Source organism: Bacidia gigantensis, assembly GCF_019456465.1.
Source record: "Bacidia gigantensis strain McMullin 20006 chromosome Unknown scaffold_268, whole genome shotgun sequence".
In the NCBI taxonomy this organism is placed as follows: Eukaryota; Fungi; Ascomycota; class Lecanoromycetes; order Lecanorales; family Ramalinaceae; genus Bacidia; species Bacidia gigantensis.
In genome coordinates this window covers 1,618,614-1,641,255 of record NW_025408614.1, presented here as the reverse complement: position 1 = coordinate 1,641,255, position 22,642 = coordinate 1,618,614, and the positions used below count along the sequence as shown (strand labels likewise).

At 50.8% G+C, this 22,642-nt stretch overlaps 7 protein-coding genes across 7 annotated transcripts; 3 read left to right on the top strand and 4 right to left on the bottom strand.

Annotated features, from left to right (window-relative positions):
- Positions 1 to 3,841: 3,841 nt before the first annotated feature.
- KY384_009242 (uncharacterized protein) lies at positions 3,842 to 5,015 on the top strand (the record flags this gene model as incomplete). The annotated part of the gene is made up of 2 exons (XM_044817728.1): positions 3,842 to 3,997; positions 4,056 to 5,015. 2 exons carry the CDS (start codon positions 3,842 to 3,844, stop codon positions 5,013 to 5,015), a joined length of 1,116 nt encoding a protein of 371 aa, XP_044664881.1.
- A 60-nt stretch (positions 5,016 to 5,075) lies between these two features.
- KY384_009241 (uncharacterized protein) lies at positions 5,076 to 5,609 on the bottom strand (the record flags this gene model as incomplete). Its single annotated transcript, XM_044817727.1, is given in 2 exon segments — positions 5,076 to 5,339; positions 5,355 to 5,609. 2 exon segments carry the CDS (start codon positions 5,607 to 5,609, stop codon positions 5,076 to 5,078), a joined length of 519 nt encoding a protein of 172 aa, XP_044664880.1.
- Positions 5,610 to 6,323: 714 nt separating this feature from the next.
- Positions 6,324 to 7,190, bottom strand: KY384_009240 (uncharacterized protein; the record flags this gene model as incomplete). The annotated part of the gene is made up of 1 exon (XM_044817726.1): positions 6,324 to 7,190. One exon carries the CDS (start codon positions 7,188 to 7,190, stop codon positions 6,324 to 6,326), a length of 867 nt encoding a protein of 288 aa, XP_044664879.1.
- Positions 7,191 to 7,597: 407 nt separating this feature from the next.
- On the top strand, positions 7,598 to 10,301 carry KY384_009239 (uncharacterized protein; the record flags this gene model as incomplete). The annotated part of the gene is made up of 2 exons (XM_044817725.1): positions 7,598 to 7,676; positions 7,729 to 10,301. The coding sequence occupies 2 exons, from the start codon at positions 7,598 to 7,600 to the stop codon at positions 10,299 to 10,301; spliced, it is 2,652 nt and encodes an 883-aa protein (XP_044664878.1).
- A 4,726-nt stretch (positions 10,302 to 15,027) lies between these two features.
- On the top strand, positions 15,028 to 16,199 carry KY384_009238 (uncharacterized protein; the record flags this gene model as incomplete). Its single annotated transcript, XM_044817724.1, has 3 exons — positions 15,028 to 15,322; positions 15,376 to 15,588; positions 15,634 to 16,199. The coding sequence occupies 3 exons, from the start codon at positions 15,028 to 15,030 to the stop codon at positions 16,197 to 16,199; spliced, it is 1,074 nt and encodes a 357-aa protein (XP_044664877.1).
- Positions 16,200 to 19,202: 3,003 nt separating this feature from the next.
- Positions 19,203 to 20,882, bottom strand: KY384_009237 (uncharacterized protein; the record flags this gene model as incomplete). Its single annotated transcript, XM_044817723.1, has 3 exons — positions 19,203 to 19,726; positions 19,800 to 20,515; positions 20,578 to 20,882. The coding sequence occupies 3 exons, from the start codon at positions 20,880 to 20,882 to the stop codon at positions 19,203 to 19,205; spliced, it is 1,545 nt and encodes a 514-aa protein (XP_044664876.1).
- A 1,016-nt stretch (positions 20,883 to 21,898) lies between these two features.
- On the bottom strand, positions 21,899 to 22,308 carry KY384_009236 (uncharacterized protein; the record flags this gene model as incomplete). Its single annotated transcript, XM_044817722.1, has 2 exons — positions 21,899 to 22,143; positions 22,275 to 22,308. 2 exons carry the CDS (start codon positions 22,306 to 22,308, stop codon positions 21,899 to 21,901), a joined length of 279 nt encoding a protein of 92 aa, XP_044664875.1.
- Between the last annotated feature and the right edge of the window lie 334 nt (positions 22,309 to 22,642).

Below are 22,642 nucleotides of genomic sequence, written 5' to 3'. Positions count from 1 at the left end.
TCTTGAATGGGCTGTACGACACGTGTCGGAGACACCTGTTTGAATACCCACCTGGACCGGGGTCGGAGAGTGGGGTGAAGGGGGAGTGTCGTAGGATTCACCACAAACCGCAGCCCTATTCCTCCGGTGGGGTAGATGAGGGGTGTGTTTGTGTGGATTTCTTTGGGGAGGATCAGGATGAGTTGGAGGTTTTGAAATGGTTGAGGGGACTCGTGGGGGAGAATGTTAGGTCTGGGACGGAGGCGTGGGGGGCTGTGGGGGAGGTGAGGAGGAATGTGGGGGGTGGTGAGGGGGAGAGGGAGGGGGAGGGGGAGAGGGAGGGGGAGCTTTTGGCGGAATTCTGTGTGAGGAGGAAGAAGGATTGTGAGAAGAATAGATTTGAGAGCGGTTGTGGGGGACGAGGAGATGATTGAGATGATTGAGGTGGATGTGGAGGGCAGGGTTGGGCTGGAAAAGTGGGATTCGAGATATTGTTGAGGAGGTGGATTCCTGTAGTCCTGCTAGTGATAATCATATGGGTTGTGACTGAAGATGGATGAGGGATGCCCATTCATATGTGATGACTGGGAGAAGACAGCATTTCAAATCTTTACACACCTTTCTGGCATCTCTTTTCTCTCGGATGTCAGAGATCTAGGGGCACCATATTTCCACACTCTTAGGATCGGATGCCAATCGATTGGAAGACGATTGAAACCAATGACAAGGAGCAGGCTGTGTTCGAGGTCCTTGCGTGGTTGGCCTTATCAAGCAGGATTTTGTATTCTAGGCGGGGAATGATCAAAATTCGATCGATTATCGATCGAATTTCGAATAATCGATCGAATTTCGATCACGCCCAACGATATAAAGCTGGAAATCAAAGAAAGCCAAAAGAAGCTTAGTCTCCAGTGTGTTTTCTCTGGAAGAAATTTTGTCTATCAGCATGCCAGTTGGGAACCATTTGATAATTGATTACCAAACAATTGCCTGTACCCAATGGCACGAAGCTGAACCTGAATAATGATGGATCAAGTCTAGTGGCTATTACCGTTCTCTTTCCGAGGGGCTCTTTCACGGAGTGAATCAGATGAGAAGTGTTTGACAATCGATTATCAAACGATCGTCTGTACCCAACGACACAAGGCTGGAAGTAAGAAATGATGAATGTAGTTTAGTGTCTGCTATAGAACATTCCGCCATCGACAAGAAGGCTGTCTCCGCGGCGCATACAATTTAGATCGGGATCGATTCCAACCCAATGGATCTGAATGGTAGAATTGAATGAGGCATAACTGTGATTATTTCCTTCCCTGTGTGAATAATGGGTCTGTATGCCAGTGAATGAAATGAATATCGATTGATGATACCCGTTGATACAATGGAGTAAGTTAAGCCTACGGTTCTTGTGGGGTCTCTATCGGCAGTGTGAAATGTGATAAATATCCGGCAAATTGCTGACGCGATTTCGATGGCAGATCTTCCAATTTCTGATTTTGGTTAGACCTCTGTCATCCTCGGTGAAAAGATTCAACGGCCGACCAAGCAAAATTCCCTTTCTGGTTAGTGAGCTGCTGCCTGCGAAAGGCCGAAAATACTTCTCCCTGCCTCATCCTCCTCGTATCCTTTCAATGAGATGCATCCCAACGTAAAATGCATAAGGCCATCAGATCATCAGTCTTGAATGCTGACAGTGGTGGCATTGCCCTCACATGATCGACAGCGCCAACTCCTACGATCACCCCACCGTAGCAGCACCGCGTTCCTTGTAAGGCTGGTGGCTTCTCGAGGCTCACTAGGCCTCTTCCTTGATGGTCTGGACCGACTAGAACCCCGCGATGGCTTGAGCCGTTCAAATATAGACCAAATTTACATCCTCCGCATTTCACTGCCATAACTGTGGCGTCACCTGTTTGTAGCTGAGCCCGAGCCAGCGCACGACCCACGATGGCCTGATGTGGATTTCCCCTCATCATGGCTTCCACTTTCGGCTGCGTGGCTGTCTCTCCTTGCGTCTGTGAGTGGTTGTGCCGTTGACTAAGTTGTGACCGAAGAATTGCATCGCCCTTCCATCACGTTCCAAGACTTCGTGGGTGCCTTGATTGGTTGAGCCAAGGGTCGTGGCCTGCTCCCATTCTCACTACTCTGAGTCTTCCAGAGTGGTAAAGACAAGAACAGAGACATCGTGAGTAGCATCCCAAGAAGCCACAGTGTAACCCTGGGCTCGAGGCTGTCCGCGACCGTATTCCCACTGTCTTTTAGTGACCCTAAGGCCTTTTGCAGTGCGAATCTGCGTATGATGTATATATAAAGCTTTTCCTATCGTCTCAAAATCTCTATCCCACAAGTTCAGTCCTCTTACCTTGCTACATTTCCAGCTACACTCAGTCCACCACAGCAGATACATCACCTGTCTTTCCCCAAACCCAACCCTTAAGCCAAATCCATCATGCAGTTCACACTCCTCACCACCATCCTCACCACCCTCCTCGCCTCAACAGCCCTCGCTGCTCCAACTCCAGTGCCGGCACCCGGCCAAGATGTCCTCCTCATCTTCAATGGCGCCACCCCAGAAGCAACCTATACGATCACAGTACCCGCAGATGGCTCAACATTCCAGATCGATCATCCCGAAATCTCAGTCTCGCACATCACAGTCATAGGACAAGCGACATGCTCACTCTACGGCATTGATGGAAGCAACACATTTGCCGCATTTAGAGGGACTCAGTCGAACGTTGCCGATGTCGGACCGCCACAGGTGCAGGTCAGCGGTGTGTGCAATGGGTACTAGGAAGTAGAAGGAAGCATTGTGGCATATTGATGATGAGAGGGGCAAGGAGGTAATGAAGCAAATGAATGAATTCATTTCAGTCGCTCTTTAGCATGGCGTTTTGGTTGCTTTGAAACCCTCTTTAAATATCGATCTGCGAGGTAGTGAAGGGAGGAAGGGCGAATGTTGAGATACAATAGCTTCTACTTTAACACAATAGTTATAAAACGAATGAATTACATCAACCATTTGTTGTAGCAAAGTAACCAGGTCTTTTTCAAATCAGGCAAAATCGGCAGTTGCAAGGAGAGCGAATGAACGAGGCTATTCCGTAAATGGACAAAATAGAGATCAAAGTTATAATGACGCGACACGTCCTTCAATCATGATTTCCCCCTCAAATAATGCTTGAAATGCTTTTCTGTTCTCCACACCCACACGCAATGGATTAATGCCACGACCGCTGGTCCCTCATAAATCTGGAGTACACCGTGCAGCATGTAAGTACGTCATGAACTCTCTTGCGTACCGCTAACAAGCGACGCAGGCTTCGGATTATTCCGTGCGCTGTTACGGCCCAGAAAACGGATTCTCGACAAGAGCCGTCGGCCAGATGAATACAGTACTCGCATTCGGGCCATCTTTGAGAGAAATAGAGGCCTCCTTGGTCATACCAAAGTTACAGAAGCACTACAGCTCGGCTATGTGGTCTGTTCGTTTAAGTGCCAGCCGTCGATTCCCAATTGACTTTGATGATAGGCTTTGACCGCTTTGCATGATCACAACAAACGCAAATTTGCGTTGGATCGTCTCTTCGATTTCCAATTGCCCTCACCCAGTGCAATTCGAAAGCCAGTGGTCATCCCAGCCAAACCGAAAAAGACGCCAGACCGTCCTGCTACATCCATCCTCGAGCGCCCCTTTCTAAATATTTCCGGGCGTCGTCATGTGCCAAGACTCGTTAGCGCCAACAAGTTTCCTTACCTACGAATCAAAAAGCCTCAACCTGCCAAACTCTCTCGGATGATAAGACAAAGTGCTGAAAGAAGAGAAGCCCGCCTTACTCGAATCGAGCGGTATCAAGGAATGATGGACATTGGCCGAGAAGAAGATCAATGGGACTCTTTGATTGCCCAGGACTTGGGATTAGAGGCAGAAAATACGTCTATATCATGGTCAGAAGCTCCTGCAGATGCGTTGCAGGAAGTCAAGAGGGCTCGTGCACGGGAAATCGAGAAGAGAATGGTAATGGCTAAGAAGATGACCCAAATAATCGAGGCTGAGGAAGCTTTAGTTGCTGAAGACCAACGCCAGCGCAAGGATATGCTACATAAGAAGAGGAAGGAAAGGCGGCTTCTTAGGCAAGGTCGAGATCCTTCGTTGGCGTGGAAGGCTCCGGTATCTCCAGAACCGACGACTCGTTAAACTATTATTCAGAGAGGTTCTCTTCGAGTTCGAAAACGCCGAGGAGGCAGAAATCTCATTTCCGCTCCTTCCACCGCCAGTCGATGTCGATGTACCTGCTCGGTTCGAGCAATTGAAAAGTCGAGACAGAACCGTTGACGAGGACGCGGTAACTTCTACGCCGGCGAAGGATCTTCATCCTGCTCAGAGAGAGTCCACTGAGTCACTGTTTCGTGACAGTAGTGACGACAGACGTGATCGGCAGTTCCTGCACTTCGCAGCACAAATCAACGAGTTCAAAGAAACAGCCCTGCCATATCTCACACACGAAGGATCGATGGGACCGGAAGCGTTCATTCCGAATGAAGCACATGTGGCTCGAAAATTGATCCGCAAGGCCTCTTACACGCCCAGAATACCGAGAATCCAAACGGAATCATCAGAAGAAGAAGCCTTTCGCGCCTCTGGATCTCCGCATCTCACTCAATGGCGACGAATTTCTCTGAACCTCCCACGGCATAATAACAAGTCCGCAAAACGCAGACTACGGAGACATAGGAATGCCAAGATATGGGCTGCGCGCTGGGCGAATTATGCGGATCGTTTTAAGAACACCCAATTGATAGAGCACAGGCCTATGGATTTCATTGTGGCCCTCGCAGAAGCCACGCTGACTCCAGCGTTGAGTAAACGGAAAATGCAAGAGCGACTGTGGAACTTGGGAGCTGAGACGCGGAAATTCAAAGAAGAGGCCGAGCTCGCAAGATCTGAAAGGGAAGCGATAGACAAGGCTCACGAAGAGGGTGTGAGTACAGTTCGCCGATTGATAGGTGGAGCCAAAGGTTCAAGCTCGAAGTAGATGATGAAGCATATTTATCGTGGTCATAACTCGAATCAATATCATTATACTCTATTATCTCTAGCAATTCTCACTCGATCCTCCTGCAGGATCAAGCACAACCTCAAGCGCCACTCCAACACATCGCGCAATCTCCACCCCTTGCTCGACCATCTCGTCATGCCCTCCCTTCACCTCGACCCTCTTCACCACCGCCCCTTTTCCTTCCCTCTCTTTCTCTCGCCCCTCCAACGCTCTCTCCATCGCCTCCGCTTGCGCAACCTCCACCAACTCATCTTCTTCACTATATCCCATCACCACAACCCGCACCCCATCCCTCAACACCTCCCCATAACGTACCAGATCCCCCCTCTCCCACCCACCTAACTCCTCAGCCCCAAAAGCCGCCGTAATAAACTCCTCATACACGTCCCTCCATTCTACATGCGCGTCTCTGCACGCGCTGAAATCGTAGATACCCGCTAACCCCACGACGGCGACGAGATTCTGCGAGATTGAGGATGGTAGGTTGGGGGTGGGGGTGGGGGCGCCCCATTTATCCGGGTTGGGCGATGGGCCGGGGGCGGGGTGATTCATGGCTAATATCATGCCCATCGTCGCGCCAACTGAATGTCCTACGACGATATATGGCTGGTCGTGCAGGCCGTGCGAGTCGTGGAGGAATGTTATGGCGGCGCGGATGTCGTTGATGTGGGTGGGCCAGATGACGTTTCTGCCATCTTCGTTAGAGGAGGTGGGGTGTGAGGGGTGGGTCGGGTGGGTTGGGTAGGGCGAGAGACGGTAGTTTATGCTCGCGACGGCGGCGATTTGAGGGTGCGCGAAGAGTGAGGGGAGGGAGGGCGTTAGGGAGAGGGATGTTAGGAGAGGGTCGCGGAAGGCGCCGCCGTGGAGGTAACTAGCTGGTGGGTTGGGGGTTAGTTTGAGGCTCGTAGGGTTGTCATGGGTGGGGGAAGGGGTAGGAGGGAGAGGTACATTATCCATAATGAGGGCGAGGTAGTGAGGTTGGATGGAGCCGTCCGCCGGTGGAGGTCGAGCGTGTTGAGGGTGGAGGCGGAGGAGTAGGGTATGAATAGGGTGGAGGTGTAGAGGCCTCGGAAAGGAGTGGACGCCATGATGAAAGGGATACTGCAGGTGATGCGGGGGCTTTGAGCTACAGCATCGTATACCACTAGTCTGTTCCACTATGGCAGACAACATACCGGCGTCGGATTATATATAATCCGGCACAGAAAGATTTCATATCCCGTGGTTCCGAATGTCAAGAGCCTTTGGGTCCCGTTGTTCCCTTATTCTCTAGCTTCAATAGCATCATCTGAAGAAGGCGAGAGCTACCTCATTCGACACATCGCCTTGCACGACTTGTGCATCGTCATAGGCTTGGGTACCGTGATAGGAATGGGAGCTCTGGCTTTGAAGTCCCACATTTGCATTCAGGACTTTTGCTCGGTCTTTGATTATTGTGTCGACATACGTATGGCCTGGAATTCCCCCTTGTGAGCGTTCTTTTACGGCGATCTGAGGTGAGGGCAGTGCTTGAATCTGGGTTGAAGCGTCTTCCATCAAGCTCATGCTCTCAGTGTCTGTGATTTCTTGGACTTCAAGCTCCACAAGCCTTTGCTGGAGACTCAGCATCTGGAGTCGATCACCTAGGTCCTCGAGTCCGTCGATGAAGAACGCTAGGTCTGCTATCAGCGAGTCGAATTTCTTCTTATCGTGAATGGCCCAGCGTGTTTTCTTCGGTATGGAGACACTTTCCTGCCTTCTTCTTACTACAGAATTGAACTTGTCTTCGATCTGCTGGAAGGCTTTGGATCTCTGCTCCTGCAGACTTGATGATGGCTGATCCGAAGACTCTCGTTTCAAGCCATACCTCGATTCCATCTGGTCGCTTTCATCGAACATGCTTTGAACTCCCACGAGGCATCTGCCGACAGTCTCCTTTTCTTCAAGCCAGCGGTCTCGTAACATGATATTCTCCTCACCCTCCTGAGTAACCTGAAGGACCTCACCCCACGCACTGAGCCGGGCTTTGAGCAGTAAGAGTTTTGTCATTGACATCTCAAAATCGCGGCCATGGTTTCTGCCTAAGTTAATGTACTCTAGGCCTTCAACGCAAGTGGTAAACAATACAGCGAGACCAATCGCGCCAATGGCGAGTCCAGCTGCCTCTGCCATATTTCTTCTGTCACAATTGCTTAGACCTTAGAAAAGTTGTGTCTGTTGCTAGGTTAAGAGCTTTTTGTCTTTGCCACTAGCATTTATCGACGCTGGTCATGCGAAGAGTCGCTGCGAAACTTCGTGATATGTCAACATTCATGTCAAGTACATCTCGACTCAGTATCCAGGAAGCAGCTGTTTAGTAGCTTCATTCTTCATTGAAGGTGAAAGAGGATGTTTGAATCAAGGACGAAAGGATATGCCTTGCGTAAGGCTACCAAGGCCCCGCAATAGAGGCCCCCAAATGGCCTGGTCTAGATTGACTTCCGTCGTAAGTTTCGCAACCATCCATATGAGAGACGCCATGATCAGATCCATCGGTATGCTGAGATTCGAGATCAAGCCGCTGTACACGTGTACTTGATATGGCTGCTTCATCTGGGAACACCTACCACGACATCCATATCAGCGGCAACGCTAGAGTGCTGCTGGGAAACACGATCGGTCAGACCACTGGTCAGACGTTTCAAACACCTTCATGCTTTCAAACGCTGAGATGTTCCAGAGTCCGCCCTCGCTACCCGCGCCGACTTTGTGGGTCAATATGCCAACTCGTCGCTTCGACCAGTCTCGAATTACATCCTTCGACCGGAGCTCCATCGCAAAATCAAAGAGCAACTACATGATCACAGCATTGATGAAGAGGATACCACACGAATACTGGTGGTCTGGGGGCTCGGAGGATCAGGCAAATCACAACTAGTGCTCAACTACATCGACAAGTATAAGCAAGACTACACCGGGGTATTTTGGGTCGAAGCTGGATCGAAAGAGACACTTGAGCGTGACTACATTCAGATATATCAACTACTCTATGGTCGCCTGACCGCTGCGGATCAGGGGACCGTAAAGGTGGAGGATGCGGTGCTAGGGGTTAAGCGATGGTTCCAGGGACGGCAAGGGCGGTGGCTACTAGTACTGGATAGTGCGGACACGATCGATGACAGTCAAGATAAAGAGTTCATCGACTTGCATTATTTCTTGCCCGAGGCGCGGAGTCTACATATAATAATCACATCCCGGAGCTCGACAGTCAAAGAAATCACAAGATTGGATGCTATATATGTAGCGGAGATGGCCTCTTCGGAAGCCATCGAGCTTTTCCAAGTATCAGCGAAGATGTTGAAGGCAAATGTGAGTGAGGTACAGGAGATCAGCAAGATAGTTGAAGAGTTAGGGTACTTTGCCTTAGCTATTACTCTGGCTGGGTCGTACGTGTCGGTGACTCCACGCTTGTCATCTGACATAAGAGATTACCTCCCCGAGTATCGGCAAAGACGGAAAGAGCTGCTTCAGCGACGGCCCGAACAACATATACATCGCTATGGTGAAAGTGTACTAGGTACGTGGGAAGTATCATTTGAAGCTATTCAAAACCGGAACCCAGTAGCCACCCGGCTGCTAAGTCTTCTGGCTTTTATAAGCTTTGAAGATATCCAAATGAGTCTCTTTACTATTTCTACTGGTGATTTTCGGGACGCTGCAAGCGAAGTGAATGACATAGGGTCTGTCAACGTGACGTGGCGATCATACCTTTTCGGCGAAAAACAGCAAACAGTTTTTGAGCTCGAGTCAGCTTTCGAAATATTGCGGAACTATTCTCTAATTCAGTGGAGACCAGATCAGGGAAGCTACGCCATGCACAAGCTTGTACATGCTTGGGGTCAAGATCGACTGCAAGTGGACAGGCAGAGGCAAGTGAGTGACCTTGGCCTTGCACTCATTGCGGATGGTTCGTGCCAGAGTAATGTCGACCATAGCTACAAGCTTCGTATGGTGCCACACATTATGGCGAGCTTTGGTACTTGTTCTCAACTGTTTGAACCTCTTGGAGAGAATACTAAGGGGGTACTCGCCGTCCTTGAAAGGCTAAGGCTATTTCTGGATACCATTGGTAAATGGTCAGAGGCGTATCAGATAATGGCGTTCCATTTGAAACATGTGGGGACGATTTTCGGTAAAGAACACCTGAAAACGCTAGACAGTATGCAAGAAATGGCAGATTTACTCATGAAAGAAAGCAAGCATATAGAGGCCGAGCAGATGGCTCGAACAACGTTAGAATTGAGAAAGAAGGTGTCAGGGGAAATGCATTCGGACACATTGAATTGTATGCTCCTTTTAGGGATTATATTGAATCGACGAGGCAAATACTTGGACACAGAGCACTTGTATCGCCATGGGTTAGCCTTGAGCGAAGCAGCTTTAGGCAAGGAGCATATCTGTACGCTGAGATACCTGCGCAGTCTGGGAGAGGCATTGAGCGGGCAAGGCAAGTATACTGAGGCTGAGGACACCTTTCGTCGAGTACTAGCGTCAAGCACATGTGTTTCAAGTGGTGAGCATCATCTTACGAAATCTGGTCTGGCAATGGTGTTGCGTGATCAACGTAACTATACCGAGGTCGAGGATCTGGCTCGTCAAGTAGTAGCATCGAGTGAAAGAGAGTTTGGCAAAACGCATCCCAATACGCTGGGATACATGAACAATCTGGTAGTAATTTTGACGGAGCAAGGAAGGCATCTTGAGGCAGAAAAATTGATCTTTCAGGTGCTAGCATTGACTGAAACAGTGCTTGGTCCAGAGCATGACCACACGCTAATTTGCAAGCGCAATCTGGTTAGGATATACACTGATACAGGACGCGGGAATGAAGCTGAAAAGCTAGCTACATCAATAGTAGAAGCAAGTATGAGGGTCTTGGGCGACGAGCATCCATCTACATTATCAAGCAAAGCCGATTTATCTACTATTTATGAGGGCCAAAGACGCTATAGGGAGGTTGACGAACTCAGGCTAAATGTCATGGAAGCGTCACGGAAGGTTCTGGGCGAGGAGCATCCTGAAACGTTGACTTACGTCGAAAACGTAGCTCTCACATTGATGTCGCAAGGCAGCAGCGAAGAAGCTATCTCATTGCAGAGACATTGCTTCGAGCTAAGGCTGAAGGTCCAAGGGCAAGAGCATTTCGAAACAAAACGTTCTCTTGAGAGACTACAAAGTTGGGAGAAGGAGCTTGAATTGTCGGGTTCCCAGGGACATAATCCGGATCTTTGCAGGTCAAAGTGACGATCAAGGTACAGAGGTTACCTACCTGATTAGAGAAGATTATGGTCCTCCTCACGTCTCAAAGAAGACAAGACCAGTGTCTTCAATGCGAAAGATGCTGAAGACCCTACACGTGGTGAGACACACTAAGGACTAAACAATGGACTGTGCGGACAGGTCTGCGAATGAAATCCAATACTCGGAATGGCTAACGATATGCGGGCAAACGCCCATCTGCTCAAGTACCATGGGCGTCCATCACTACGGCGACAGCGGCAATGACCGAACCTAAAGCTGCATCCAGGGAAGTCGACCGGCATAGGCGAACTCGTACCCCAGAGAAGACGATACTACGATCTATCGGCCGTACGAGAAGACCATTTGGTGATATTCTTACAGATAATGAGGCAGGCAGAAGGACCTTGCGTTCTGATTCAACATTTTGTCTTTTCCGGAGTTCAACCGATGCTCAGCTCTGTGCTTTACGACCATGAGGTACATTACGTCTCTACCTCAAGAGGTGGGGAACTGATCTACTTCCTCCTGCAGTCTGCTATCTGGTGACCAACTGGCGGTCTGAAGAGGCAATTTCTGGGATGAGCGTGCAATGTGAGATGAAGATTTATACATGGCATAAGTCGGTCTCAAGGTCGAACGCTGAGGGCAAATTTGAACGATAAGAGAATAGGAAAGATTAAATGATGGATCTGGAGTCTTCTGATAAAGAAATAACCTTCGCTGGCACCATATCTACCTACCAAGATGTGCATTCATGGGTCTCCGCTTGAAAAAGAATGTTTATACCCCTCAAGCTCCAGCATGCGATCAACCAAAATAGCAGGCTGCAATTCACTCGGGCTACATCAGAATAAACAGTTTTTAAATCATGACCTCCCTCAGCACGGCAAGATTTGGTCTGATACCCAACATAAGATTGGGAAGCTTGCTCGCAACATCTCCCCTACCACGCCCCTACGCCATATTGGTACGCTCGGTCCAAAAATGTGAAATACGAGCCTCACATCAACTTAAATCTCAATGTTCTAGTCCAAAGCAGTAGCCCCTTTAAAGATTAACGCTAGACCATCTCTCAACGCCCACAGATACTACCACCGATAGAGTAACAGACACCGAGTCTACCATCGATAGAGTAACAGACACCGAGTCTACCGTAAACGACATCATCAGCAACACCCACCACCCCCCCTGTCCCCCCTCCACAGACCCATACATCCCACACCCTTTCCACTCCAGTCAAGCTTATTCAAATCCGACGACCATTGCACCTCCAGTATCCACATCAAGCACGTTCTCGATTACCTCTTCTCTGTCATGGTCGCCATTTTCAGATAGGTACTGCACTCTGTTCCCTTGCCTAATCCCCCCCCCTTCCCCCTTCCCCCTTCCCCCTCTCCTAATTTCACCACCCAACCCCTCCATCCCCTCCTAGCTACAATCCCACACCATTAGAAGATGAGGGTGGTAATAGAAAGCTGTCAGTACCTTACAACGGAGAGTAGGGATCGGGGTCCTGGTACTGTGGAAGGAGGGATGGGAGACGGGTGGAGAAGTAGGTGAGACTTGGGGCGGAGACGCAAGAGGAGTGTGGAATCGAAAAGTCGTTGCTGGTCTACAGATCGGGAAGTCTGGTTTCTGGGGTTTCATATGCAAGCTTTATAGGGGACTTACTGTGGAGATGAAGTATAGGTATGTACAGCGATTATGGTTATTAGATGGCATGAAGGTGTTCGCTTGACGAGAATCAAGGTTGGGAAAAACTTGACTGGTGCGAGGGAGTAGCTTGGAGAAACATTGTTTCCATTGCATGGCGACTGTGGTGCATTTCGGCCCCGAGCAAGGATTGTGATACAATTAAATTTGGCTCTAGGAAGTTGTCGAGGTCTTTGAACTTCGCTAGGGCTAGGGAGAATGTCCGGGCGATCTTTTACGTCCCCGACATGAATATTACCCTCCAACCTCAGAACGTCGAACGACTTCGTGAGAAGCCCTCCCGAACTTGCCTTCTCCCTCAATTTCAGTCTTCATCGAGAAGATGTGAGTCGATATTTCTACACTATCCGCGGTGATGACTCCGCATCATACGTCCCACTTGGAGCAAGACCACAGTATCCGAAGCATCAACCCTTTTTCCCTCCCGTCTCTCTCACCACGCAACATCCCCACCCTTTTCAACCCTTGGGAACGTTAATAGCCGTAACCCCAAAATCAAAGCAGCCCTCACTCATGACCCCGCCCTTCGCCGTACACTTCCCCGCCACGCTCCTAAACATAGCCCCGCAATCCGCCTTACTGGCATCAACATCATACGTCGCACTCTTACACCCGCTCCTCGTCGTGATAATGGTCACGTAAACGGCATTGACCGATTTGGCCGGCTGCAAATTGTCGATGATGTCCTGCCACTCGGCGTAAGAGGCTGCGGCTGCTGCCTCCACGACGGGGGAGCCATACATGCGCTGTTCGTTGCTGCAGAATCCATTGATGAGATAGGAGACGCTGGCGGTGTTGATGGGCGAGCCCGTTGTCAAGCAGGCAGGGGAGGGTTTGAGGTAGGTGGAGATGACCTGGGTGGGGATGACGGCGCAAACGAGCGAGATAGTCGGGTCGTTGGTCGTGATTGTGGAGAGGCCGGCCAGGGTGACGCCGCATTGGCAATAGGACTCTGTGCCGCCGCCATTCTTGGTGCTGGGAGGGGAAGGGGGGTTAGTGGGAGAGCGGACTCAAGGGGGCAGCAGAGGGGGGAAGGGGGGAAAGGGTACCCACACAGTAGATGCGAGTTTGCAACTCGGCCCCGCAGTTACCCTGTTGTTGGATTTTGTGAGCCATTCAAAGTCGAAGCCGCCGACTTGGTAGTCGTACTCGAGTGTGGATGAGTCTTCGGCATTCCAGATACTGTCCCAGCGAGCGTCGTTGAAAGCGAGGGTTATTGTTGACGTTACCGTGGTGTATCCGGTGGAGGTGGAGGTAGTACATGTGGATTTCTCTGTTGTTTCCTCGCTGGTCGGTTCGTCGGTGGGCTCGATGGTCTTTATATCATCTCCAGGGGAGGGGGAGGCGGTGGTGGTGGTGGTGGCTCTGCGCCAATGGGGAAGGGGACGACGTACGGCAGCCCGGTTGTTGTCGTCACGATCTCGTAAGTCGTCTTACCAGTTATTTTGACTGTTACGGAGGCGATTCCAATCCAGTGACATTTTCCATCCTCATCGCATTCAGGGATATACTTGCCACCATTGGGCTCGGTGAGGATGTCATCGACCCCAATTTGAGGGCAATCCGTCGTCTGACCTTTGTCGCACACCGATATATACTTGCGTTTTTGAAGCGCTGGTGAGAGGAATGGGGAGGGCGGTGGTGTTGTGTCTGGAGCGTTAGATAAGACACGTTCTGGATTGTAGAAAGGCTGCTGCGGTTGCGGTTTCGCCAGGCTGAGGTGGCCGAGGCAGAGCAGTATAAGAGCATACCACGATGGTGCCGACATCGTTGAGAAATCAACTTCCCATCATGGAAAGCGAACTTCTTATTCTGAAGTGCAAGCCTCCAGCGACCTGTAGTTATTGTTTCCTAGCGCGAATGAACGACATAGTACCCGTGTATGTTCCAACATTCTTACGAGTAGATCTGACTCTTCTTCAGGTTTCACGATCGATAGACCAAACGCTAGGATGATATGAGCAACGAGAGAGCGCTGTCGCAACTTAGTGACCAAGGGTAAGGGCGGCGTATCTAACCTACGTCTTCAGACACCGCACGTGCGGCGCAGTTTCTTCCACTGGAGCCTTGGCCGATATGTCCATTGCAATGTGGCTCTCAATCCGGTGCAGTGATCTTGTTTTGCAAGTTTCAGGACAGCTTCTTCGCTTCTCCTCCTCGACAGATGTCTGCTAGGCTGTATGAACTTGCGAAAATGACGCGTAAGCTATTAGACCACGAAATTGAGGATGGTGCCATCTTTGCTTCTTGCTCCAAAGCGGTTGTCTACGAGTCTCGACAAAGTATGCTTACCTCCATCCTCGCAACAGTACCGTCAAAGTCTCACTAACCCAACAGTTGCTTGCATGACGTACCACTCGAACTAGGAGATACTGGGCAAAGCCGTATGAGCGTCTTGCATTGGTCGATTCAGGAGCTGATCACAAGTGCCTGCAATCTCTCCTTCACCAAGCGACGAGTGAGAAAGAGATGCTTCAACCCCAATGGGAATGACATCGCGGCGTTGGCCAGAAACTTCAAACAACATCTCGTTTGAGCATCCTCAAAACCTCAAAGCAGAGAGGAGCTTTGTTCACACTCTCGCAACGACAGTTTCGTGACTGCCCGCCAGGCAACGAATTAGATGACTCTATTTTGTTGTCCCTCAATTCAAAACACCGATCAGCGCCGGCCACATCAAACCAGCCTCTACCTTAATCGAGGTCCTCTGGATACTGCTTTGCCTCTTATTTGGAAGCTGGTGTTAGAGCTGAGGATGGTCAAACTGACATACTTCGACAGGAACCCTATTCATGCGAGGGTTGATCCAACATAACCTGTAGTGGCTTTGCTTTGCTTCGTCACCTCGCAACACACCGTGGAATGATTGTGCTGACGTGGCACTCGCTTCATCGCCCCATCGATGAATAGGCTTGAAATTCCTGGTTCGCTGAAAGATTTCGACTGAGGTTCCCCAGTTTTCACTTCTGAAAACAGCTGTGCTTCGATTGGCATACCGAGGGCTTCCACTTTCAAAATGTGTAATCATAAAATCTTCCTTATTTTCAATTTATGTTTATGGAGTAATTTTACATTCGCTGTGTATAGATGCAACGAGATAGGGTACGGATGGGTGTCCGAGACTACCGGAACAGCCTATCCAGAAGGTGCAGACCCAAGACCTGCCCATCCAAACGAAGTGATCGTCGAGCAACGCGATCCATTCGTGGCAGATGGGTTCGAGATCTGGGATGCAACGAAGTGTTTCTTTCGTTTCCAAGTACCGGACTCCGCTGCCGCTAATATCAATGGCGCCACGGCTGCAAGAGCTGGTGAGTTGACGGTTGCGTGATGTCTGTCAATGCTCTTGCTGAAAATCATTCAGTGAGGGTGACGGATGGACAGTGGACTGCGACGCCAGACCAGGTCCGAGCGACGATTGGTAGTCCCAACAACAACGGGAAAACAAACATAAAATTGTGGCTCACAAATGCCATGTCAGCATTCCTTTACGCTGGATTTCTTACAGATAGCAACCAAGGGCAAGACGGTACCGTGCAATATCAATTGGCTCAAAGAAACACCGTGATTTCCGTCAGTGAGGCAACCTCTTTTCCCTCCTTCTACGTTTGTTAATGATCAGTTGGACCAAATGCCGCACAGTCCCTCGAAAAAGTCGAGGCAGCAATCAAGCCAGAGAGTCCACATGACGACGAAAACGACCGCAGATTCGAAGATGCCGTTGACTCCGCGACGTCAATTGGCATACGCGGCCTCAAAGGAACGCTTAACCCTGCGACAGACTACGCCTATACCGCAGCTGACAATGCAGCAAGAGGCTTGCGAGTCAAATACAGCAAGATCGCTGTACCACCAAAGCTCGTTCCATTCTACAGCGAAAAGGACACTCCATATGGGCTTGCATCCAAGGCCGACGGCAGCTGCGTAGTTTTGGATTACCGTCAGATGGGCACGTATCTGCCGAAGACCCAGAGACAAGAGACAAGGGGTACCGGAACTAAATACTGTAGTAGTAATCCGCCAAAGCTCGTGCGAATGTTCACAAAGCGATGGAGTGACGACGAAATCAACGATCAAGACGGCCTTGGAAAAGGCCCCGAAGACAAGTCTGCTGGCATCCTCTGTTGGATTAAGTCTTGGTCGAGGTATTCCATGTATATGTACGATGTCTTCCGACGGGGCTTGTAGTTTTTGGTCCAAAGCACACACTCATGGCTGCAACAAACATTAGCCTGCTTTGAAGGCATCTCCGGTATGCCCGCCTGCGTGTGACAAGCAAGAAAATTCCTCTTTATCGGCATGATATTTTTTGCTACTCTTTTCGATGCAGACGTGCAACTCCCTATCCTCAATAATGGAGATTTTACCCTCGTACCTTTTCAGCAGCTACGTCCTTGTCAGGTGTTCATTACGTCTTTGCGCTTTGCAGCTGACGTCAATCATGAACACTAGTCGCATTCAGATCTAGGTCTGGAAAAGATATACACACTAGGCGTTCTCAGAGGTGAACCAACATCATTTATGTCAGTCATAGCCATCAATTGAAGATGTGTCCGGCAGGGAGAATCACGCGCGATATGGCATTTAGAGGCTGCAACAGGCTAATGAGCAGTGCCGCATCCCTTAATATGTTGAGAAGAAAGCGTTCGTTTTCCTGTAGAGAGCGGGCCTAGACACGATTAGATGGGCGTCTGACGAGTATTTGGTCTTGTACTACCTGACATGGTCTACATAAGGAAACACTGCTCATGCTATGGTAGAGGGAAATGAAGACGGTCACTTTTGAATTTCGTCCGTCCAAAGCTGCCCACCAAGAAGCTAGGCTACGAAAGGCTAGTCTTTGACTTATTATAACTTTCCCGAGGGCGCCAACCTATACGAGTATAGGGGAGATAGGGGGTGCGCTTAAGCGTAAAGACGAGCTTCTAGGGCACGCTTCAGGGCTCCCCTCCTTGTAATATCCCCTAGAGATAAGGCGGTAGAATTTAGCGGCGCCACCTGCAGACTAACCAACCTCGTCTATTGTTCTTGACGTGACGAGAAGATAGGGACAAGTCAGCTCATGAGTTTACACGGGTCGTGACATGGTGGTCGTTCGGGAGGCTGATGACACAGGTAGGAAGGACTGCTCGAACGGAGTGTGATAGGATCTCACCCCTGTAGAGCTGCCACTCTAGGTTTACGGGGAAGGACATCCCCTGACAAGTTGACAGAGATCGGCAACATTGGCTTATTTAGTGTAGCCACTATAGCAGGTCTCCCCCTTGCAGAAAGACTAACGAGGTACACTAAGCACTAAACATATCCTCGCGTGCAGATGCAATTCGGAGCTCCTGTTCCTGGACAGACAGCATCATAGGAATCGAGAGCACCAGGATTTACTAGCCCGAATAGCGATAGGAGCGACGTCATCTGCAGTCCAGATTCCGTGGCTGCGGTGGCTGCTCTAAGTATCCTGCATTGTGAAATCGTCTATCAGAGGGAGCCATTGTTTGGACCCTGACAAGCCACCCTTCTGCAAATCCAAACGTGACAAGTCGATAAGATGCAGCAGGGTCCAGTAGACGTTGGGAAGCTCGAGACCCTCCTCGAAACACTGCAGAAGGATGTGAAAGCGCTCAAAGCAGGCGACCGAGAAGCGCGGGCTCGTCTTGTAGATGGAAGCACTCTTTTGCAGCGTGCGATCGAGACACCTGCTGAGCGGGCGTTCAAGAACAGGTTCGGCGTAGGTCTTGTCTTGCTTTCTTTCTGCTCGTCATCTTTGAAAATTTGGTTCATTATGGGAATGTATCCAACAGTTTCTCCAACAATTCGCCGTCCGCATCTGCATCGAGAATGGCGTCTGGACAACGTTGTGTGCGAAAGGAGAGCCGCAAATCACGTCGACGCAGCTTTCGGAGGCTACAGGCGAAGACAAGCTCTTGATAGGTGAGCGTATCATAAATGCCGTATGGATGTCATTGACCAGCGACTAGAACGACTCATCCGCCTCCTCATCGCCGTAGGCCTCATCGATGAAGTCGCCGAGAACACCTACAAACCCAACGCCATAACGCACTTCATGAACCAGCCGGGCATGACCGGCGCTGAGAAGCACCAGTAAGCCCTCCCCGCCCCATTGTCATCCCCCAGTTCCCTTCTCCCCCTTCCTCCCCCCATTCCATTCCCTTCCCACCTCAACTTCCCCACCCCTAACAACCCCCAGCTTCGACCTCCACACCCAACTAGGCCAAGATCTAATCCGCAAAATGCGCACCCCTCCCTCCTCCTCCCACCCATCCACCTCCACCTCCTCCACCCCTAGCACCGGCCGCATCGACCAATTCAACGACCTGCCGGGCCACATCGCGCCGTGGGAATACTCGCACGCGGGCCAATCCTTCTGGAAATACCTCGAAAACGACGCCGAAAGCAAGCGCGATTTCGACCTGTACATGGCGTCTCGCCGCCAGGGCGATCTCGTCCCCGAATGGTTCCACCTCTACCCGGCCGCTGCCGAACTCGCCCCCTCAGACTTGAAGACGGGGGAGGAGGATGTGTTGCTCGTGGATGTGGCGGGGGGAAGCGGTCACGATGTCGCGGGCTTTCGGAAACGGTTTCCGCATCTGCCGGGGCGGTGTGTTTTGCAGGATTTGCCGGAGACGATTGCTTCTATTGAGGCGAAGGGGGGGATGGGAGGGGGAGGGGGGGTGGAGTGCATGCCCTACGATTTCTTCACGCCCCAACCCATCAAGGGGGCGAGAATCTATTTCTTTCGTAACATTGCGCATGATTGGTCGGATCTGAGATGTGAGGAGATTTTCAAGAATACGGTGGAGGCGATGGAGAGGGGGTATTCACGCATATTGTTTGAGGACTTTGTGCTGCCGAGTACGGGGGCCGGGTTCAGGGCTGCGGCGATGGATGTGCATATGCTGTTTAGTTTGGCGGGGATTGAGCGGACGGAGGGGCATTGGAGGCGGTTGTTGCAAGGGGTGGGGTTGGAGATTGTGAGGATTTGGAGTGATGGGGATGGGGAGCATGAGGGGATTGTGGAGTGTAGGAAGGTGTGAATTTATAGGGGTAGATTCCACTGAGTCTGTTGAGGCTGCGTCAAGTATGCGTGGCTGTAAGGTGGTATCCTAGTTGCAAGTACAGCAGGCTATTTATCAAATGCTAGAATCTACCCGCCCACACCGATCAAACAGCAGTCTACTTCTGCACCACCGATTTCCCCTCCTGCCACATCCTGATCCGCCGTCCATACACCTGCAAGAACACAATGATCAACGCCGCCGCAGCCGTGATCCCCGCTTGCGCCCCCAGCACCTTCGCAGGTCCAATCCGTCCCACCCACGGCAACTGTATATATGTCGCCATAAACCCGCCCCAAATCCTTCCAACCGCGACCCACGCGCTCACCTCCCCTGACTGCCCCGGATAGCAATCCAAAAGGTATGCATTGACGGCCGTCGTGCAGATCATGATCCCACAGCACTGCGCGGCCGCGAAGACGGCGAGGACCATATAGTGCCAGTGATTCTGGACCGCGAGGCCCAGGATGATGAGGGAGATCATGGAGATGAGGGTTGCGAGGTAGGAGATTGTGAGGCGTGCTTCGGGGAGGATGGTGTTGTTGTGGCGGCGGGCGTAGAGGGTGCCGAAGGCGTCGTGGAGGAAGTGACCCACGAACCAGCCGAGTGTTACGCCGATGACGCCGAAGAAGTAGAAGAAGCCTGTGGTGAAGATCAGTGAGGGTCTGATAAGCATGGGGAGGGAAATATGACAGGGAGGGGAGAGGAGACAAACCTAGATTCTTGGGATTAAAGTGGTAGAAGTTGACGAGCCAGATACTGATGGTCGTGTTCACGGAGATCACCCACGCAAAATTCAGGAAATAGTATATCACGATAAGCAAGACCGGAATCTTCGTGATCGCGAGGATCGGCTGCACCATCACAGACAACGGCCGTTTCTCCGACCGAGCTGCTTTCAGCTGCTCAGCGCCAATGAGGCGCATCCAGCGCGAACGACGAGGGAGTTGCTGGTCCGCGGGTATGCTGCGATCATAGTAAGGCTCATCGAGAAACGCGAAGATCAACAGCCAGCCGATGCCAAACAGGATCGTGCAGACCCAGAAGCCCCAGGGCCACGTAGTCTTGTAGGTGATGAAGGCTGTGATCAAGGGGCCTAGATACGGGCTCAGGATGATGGGGAATTCGAGGTAGTTGATCTTGCGGGGGTGTTCGTGGAAGAAGAAGAGGTCTTTGATCCACATGAGCCCACCACCTTGGGCAGCGCTCGAGACGAGCCCGTTGAGGATGCGCGCAGCGATGTAGGAATTGAGGCTTGTGGCCGCGCCGGACCAGGCGCTTGTCATGAGGGAGAGGGATTGGAAGAGGAATATTATGGGGAGGCGGCCGAAGTAGTTGGATAGGGCTACGACGGCGAGACCACAGATTCCGAGGGAGAAGATGTTGCCGACGACGGCTTTTTGCACCTCGTATTGGGTTGCTTTCCATTGACTTTTGGGGCTTGTTAGTATGGGCTGGAACGGTTGGGAGGGGTCATTGAGGTGCAGACTCACATGGCTTGGGGGATCAATGTGATGATGCTTGTACCTGCTGCGTAATCGGGCAAGAATGCAATAAAGCCGATGATAGCGAGAGTCACAGCTTTCTTTGCTGGCGACCAATTGAGAGGGTCATCTGGGCTGTTGCTTGGCTGTGGTATGAGCACATAGCGCCCGTCTGCAGACTTCTTGAGGTTGGAGCTGTCGTCGTAGTTGTCAACGCCGACATGGTAGCCTTCGATGGCGGTCTGTTTCTCATCGATAGCGACTACTACCTGCTCGTATGGCTTTTCTGCCGATTCTGTGGGTGTTGACGACATGTTGTACACAAATCAGGATGGTATGTCGAGAAGTGCAGGGTTGGGGAAAAGGTGTGGGTCTCTTCGACAATTATCAACGAAGACGGGCTTCCTTGAACCTGGATAGTAATCAGCAACATCGTCCCGAATTGCCTAGACCGATGCTCGCGTAGAAGACCTGATGCGTTTGGAAGAAACTTGCGAAGAACGTTTTGTGACTATACAAGGGTTAAAATAGGTTAAGTGTGCAAAGGATTGCAGGTCGCAGCCACACTTACCTGGAGCAGACAAGATCCACTGTTAGAACGTGGGAGACCACGCTTGTAACCCCTGTCCTGCATAATGCTGCAGTAGGAGGAGCCTCTCACTACCTTAAAAGGAATTTAGCCTGGGACGCTGTGGCCTTCGCTCAGACATCTAGGCCGGGCTAGCAGTCCCCGTATGTAGCGTGGACGCCACGCGCAAGATAGTGCATCCATAGACTGCAAGCTAGCATATGGTTGGGTCTGTTTGACAGGCCCAGCTGTGGTTACTCCTGTCAATTGCCGTATCGGAGGTGATCCCCCCGAAACTCTTAAGGAGTAAGCTGCCATGGCAGATTTCTTCGTGGTTGATAAGGGACTTTCTTTCCACCGCCGATAACATCCTGTGGACGTTCTTGATGGGGGTTCTGCAATAAAGGGTACTGGGGGGTTGAATCACTGTCTTTCGAACATGTCTTCTCACATGGCATCACCAATGCCTTCCAGTTCTTTCGGTGGTGGAGGACCTGTGGCCGTTGGTGTGGCCTCAGGGCTTATGGGTGTAGCAACTATTTTGCTGGGACTTCGAGTATATGTCAGCATCACACTTACTGGACGAACGACTTGGGATTTATTGTGGGTATTCATAGCCTACGTAAGTCTCACCCTCTTTAAATAGGAAACACTACCAACCGGTTGTGGTCATAGATACTTGGACTTCTTGCGCAGGTTTTCCTCGCACTGGCGACTCATTACGGGATTGGAAATCATTTGACTGCAATCGATCCAACTCACCTAGGCATTGGCTTTCTGTACGAATGGATATTCAATGTCTGCACCATTCTCTCCACTGGGTTTGGCAAACTTGCCATCCTCGACATTCTGCTTCATATTCAAGGACATGCAGCGAACAGGACGAGACGCTGGATCCTGTACTTCATCGGTGCATCGACAATGCTTCTGAACATCAATCAGAGCGTCCTTGTTTGGTTTCAGTGCGAGCCCAGAGACAAACTTTGGAATGTACTGAAACCAGGAAACTGCGATGCACAGAGTGTCATACTCCGCATTGGTGTCTTTCAGGGCAGTTGGTCGGCAGCATGCGACTTCTTTCTCGCATTTTACCCGTCCGTCATCTTTTGGAATCTACAACTCAACTGGCAAAAAAGACTCGGTCTCTGTATTCTTTTCGCTGGTGGCGCCATTGCTGGTACGGCGGCTGCTATCAAAACTTCTTACATCCTTACCCTATTAGCGTCTCACGATATCACCTACGCCATTCTTCCTTTGATCAATTGGGCAGAGACGGAGATGTGGTTGATCATTATCATGGGTACGATTCCCACGTTGCGACCGCTCTTCGTCAAATTCTTCCGTAGTGTGAGCGAGTACAGGGCCTCTCGAATGAGCAAAGGCAGTGGCGGACTTGACACGACAGGAAGTATTTCGAAAGGCGGCAGTGTGCAGCTTCGGTCTATCCCTGGGTCAAAGCCGAATGCAAGCCATCGGATTTCTCAAAGGATACTTAGCAGCAGTGAG